This window comes from Emiliania huxleyi, assembly GCF_000372725.1.
Source record: "Emiliania huxleyi CCMP1516 unplaced genomic scaffold EMIHUscaffold_5, whole genome shotgun sequence".
In the NCBI taxonomy this organism is placed as follows: domain Eukaryota; phylum Haptophyta; order Isochrysidales; family Noelaerhabdaceae; genus Emiliania; species Emiliania huxleyi.
In genome coordinates, this window is record NW_005198244.1 from 77,814 (window position 1) to 80,941 (window position 3,128).

The window sequence follows — 3,128 nt, forward strand, 5'->3', positions numbered from 1 at the left end:
ATCGTCAACCGAGAGGCGACCACGTACGCCGCGCTTGATGGGGAGATTTGGGAAGATATAGGGAGATATGAGCTCAAGTAGGCGACCACGTACGCCGCGCTTGGCGCCGCCGCCACCCCCGCCCTCGAGGTTGTGCGAGACCTGCTGCGCGCGCTCTCGGGCGCGGCGAGTCGGAGGGTTTCGTCACGCCCGGCGCGGGTCCGTCAATCTTGTGTGTTGCCTCCCCCCAGGCGAGGCGGAGCCGGAGGACCTCGTCGCGTGGACCATGATCGAGTACAACTCGTACTTCGGAGAGCGGCTGGTCGAGGCGGCCGACGCTGCCGCCGGCCCGGCCGGGCTGCTGCGCGTGCAGGCGCTGCTGCCGCTGAGCCGTCCACGCTGCTTGTGAACAGACGCCTTTCACAGCGCTTCACTTGCGAGCAGGAGCCTCCCCCTCCCGGGGGACGCCCCCTCGCGGCCCGCTACCAGCTGGCGAGCCACAAGGGTTCCACCCGAGGGCACGCGTCGCTCGGCCTCGCCGCGTACGCGCACGTGTCGTCGCCGATCCGGCGGTACGCCGACCTGCACTGCCAGCACGCGCTGCTCGGGTCGCTGCCGGCGGCGGCGGCGGAGGAGGCGCCGATCGAGGCGCTCAACGAGCGCGCCACGGCGCTCTCTCGCTACCACGCCCACACGTCGGCGATGGAGCTCGCCTACCGCTGCCGCGAGGCGCCGATGGTGTACCGCGGCCGCGTCGAGCTCGACGACGAGTGGGGGGGAGCGTGGCTAGATATTATATATTATATGTTATGTAGTATGTATTAGACGACGAGTGGGGGGGAGCGTGGCTAGACACTTCCTAGACACTTCCTAGACACTTCCTTGAGTGGGGAGGAGCGTGGCCCGCGCAGTGACGCCGACAACTCCTCGGCACTCGACGAGCGCCGTTCACTGATTAGGAGCGTGCTTGCGCCTCTACACGGAGCGAGGGCGCGTTCGCATCCCGCTCTCGGACTCGTACTTTGCCGAGCCGCTCGCCGCCGCGCTGTCGGGCAAGCAGGGCGGCGGCGAGGAGGCGGAGCTGGAGCACACTGCCCGCCCCTCTCCTTGCTTGCCTCTCCTCACGCACCGGGCCGTGACCAGGTGGAGCTCGAGGTGTGGGGCATCCTCAAGCGCGGACGCACCCAGCTGCGGGTGCGCCTCCCAACCGGCGGAGGCCTCTCGCTGTCGACGGCGGCGTCACACCTCTGTGCTGTGGACCAGGTGCGCGTCCCAAGCAGCGACGCGCCGTCGACGCCGTCCGCCAACGGCGCGGCGTCGGCCCAGGGCCCCGCCGGAGGCGAACTGCTAAACAGTTCAGCTCGCGGCTTTGATGACTCAGGGTCGGCCCCGGCGACGCCCGCCGGATCGCTGCCGACGCGCTCTCCGCTCTCCGCCTCTCGGGCTGCGAGCGGCGGGCCGGGCAGCGCCGTCGACGTGGCGGCGGCGAGGAGGGGGGCGGAGGGCGGGCGCTGCTGCGGCCGTCTCGTCACGGGCCCCAAGGTGTGAGCAGGCGAGGAGGATGGTGGAGGCGGCGTTGGGCGGCGAGGCGGCAGACGACGAGAAGGCGGCGCTCGAGCGGAAGGTGAAGAAGCTGTGCTTCCAGGTCGATGACATCGGCAAGCTCAAGGCGAGGCAGGACGCGGGCGAGGTGCTGCAGTCGAACCAGCTGACGAAGCTCGCCAAGGGCGCCGCCGTGCGCGAGCAGCTCACGCAGGCGCGGGCCAGGCTGGAGGCGACACTTCCGGCGCTTCGTAGACACTTCCTAGACACTTCCTAGACACTTCTAGGCGCGGGTCGGGCTGGAGGCGCTGCTCTCGCTGCGGGCAGACGAGGCGAGGGCGGCGGAGGAGGCGAGGCACGTGGGCGAGTCGCTCTCCGCGGCGGTGCAAGGCGCTCTCTCCGTCTCTGGCGGCGCCGCGCCCCTCTCCGCTGCAGGGGAGGGGCCCGCCTCGCCCGCCGCCGCCGGCACCGCTGCGGCGGGGGAGGGGGGCGTGGGGGCACCGGCGGCGGCGGAGGAGAAGGAGGAGGAGGAGGCCGAGCTTGATGCGGAGGTGGTGGCGCATCTGCGGCGGTGCGGCGTATCGGAGGCGACCGAGCGGCTTCTCGGCGCGTGCTCGGTCGGGCTCGAGGCGCTCACCCTCTGCTCGGCGGCGGAGCTGGTCGACCTCGCTGGCGAGATCTAGCCGAGATCTAGCCGAGATATGGCGGAGCTGGTCGACCTCGCGGGCATCCCGCACGACGAGGCGAACAAGAAGAACAAGAACTAGGCGCAAGAACTAGGCGTTGGTGACTCGTTGATGTTACTCGTTGATGGCTCGTCATCAGGCATCTCGCACGCCGAGGCGGAGAAGGTCGTCGCGGGCTCAAGCCGTGCCAAGGCCGCCGCCGCCGCGGACGACCCATTCGGCGACGACGGCGGCGACGGCACCCTGAAGAAGGACGAGGTGACGACGATCATGGGGTACCCGCCGGATGGCTTCCAGTGCGGCTGTTTGGAGGTCATCGTCCATCCCGAGCTGGACCTGCTCGCCATGGCGCCCACCGGCTCTGGCAAGACAGCGGTCGCGCTGATGGCCATCCTGCAGGCCTTCCGGCGCGGCAAGAAGGCGGTCTACACGTCGCCGATCAAGGCGCTCTCAAACCAAAAGTACGCAGAGTTCAAGGCCTGGTTCTCGAAGCGAGGCATGGCGAGCGCCGGCGTCGCGCTGCTCACCGGCGACATCAAGATCCGCTCGCCGCCCGGCGTCAAGCACGAGCTCATCATCTGCACCTCCGAGATTCTGCGCAACAAGCTCGTCAAGAACCCGCACGAACCGCCGCCGCAGCCGCCGCCCGCCGCCGCCGCCGCCGGAGGAGCGGAGCCGGCGCCGCCCGCCAAGAGCACGTCCGAGAGGAGCACGTCCGAGGGGACGAGCATGCGCGACCTCGACCTCGACAACCTCGGCCCTTGTCTGCTCGGGTGCGGCCCACCCTTCACAGCGCTCCTTTCTTGACGGACGGCCTTCGCGTTCAGGCGTCGTCGTGTCTGATGAGATCCACTACATCAACGACAGCGAGCGAGGCACCGCCTGGGCGGCCCTGCGCCACCTGCCGTGAACAGCGTCTCT

General features: G+C 69.7%; 2 protein-coding genes across 2 annotated transcripts in view; both read left to right on the plus strand.

Moving 5' to 3' along the window:
- EMIHUDRAFT_196852 (hypothetical protein) overlaps nucleotides 1-2,288 on the plus strand; it is a gene marked incomplete at both ends in the record, with an annotated part of 3,562 nt that extends 1,274 nt beyond the window's left edge. The window contains 9 exons of the mRNA XM_005766861.1: nucleotides 82-169; nucleotides 231-346; nucleotides 424-717; nucleotides 1,123-1,173; nucleotides 1,243-1,455; nucleotides 1,532-1,714; nucleotides 1,809-1,904; nucleotides 2,073-2,180; nucleotides 2,265-2,288. Coding sequence (XP_005766918.1) covers nucleotides 82-169; nucleotides 231-346; nucleotides 424-717; nucleotides 1,123-1,173; nucleotides 1,243-1,455; nucleotides 1,532-1,714; nucleotides 1,809-1,904; nucleotides 2,073-2,180; nucleotides 2,265-2,288 — 1,173 coding nt within the window. The remainder of the gene's footprint in view (nucleotides 1-81; nucleotides 170-230; nucleotides 347-423; nucleotides 718-1,122; nucleotides 1,174-1,242; nucleotides 1,456-1,531; nucleotides 1,715-1,808; nucleotides 1,905-2,072; nucleotides 2,181-2,264) is intronic.
- Nucleotides 2,289-2,318: 30 nt separating this feature from the next.
- Nucleotides 2,319-3,117, plus strand: EMIHUDRAFT_196853 (hypothetical protein; the record flags this gene model as incomplete). Its single annotated transcript, XM_005766862.1, has 3 exons — nucleotides 2,319-2,816; nucleotides 2,928-2,970; nucleotides 3,035-3,117. The coding sequence occupies 3 exons, from the start codon at nucleotides 2,319-2,321 to the stop codon at nucleotides 3,115-3,117; spliced, it is 624 nt and encodes a 207-aa protein (XP_005766919.1).
- Between the last annotated feature and the right edge of the window lie 11 nt (nucleotides 3,118-3,128).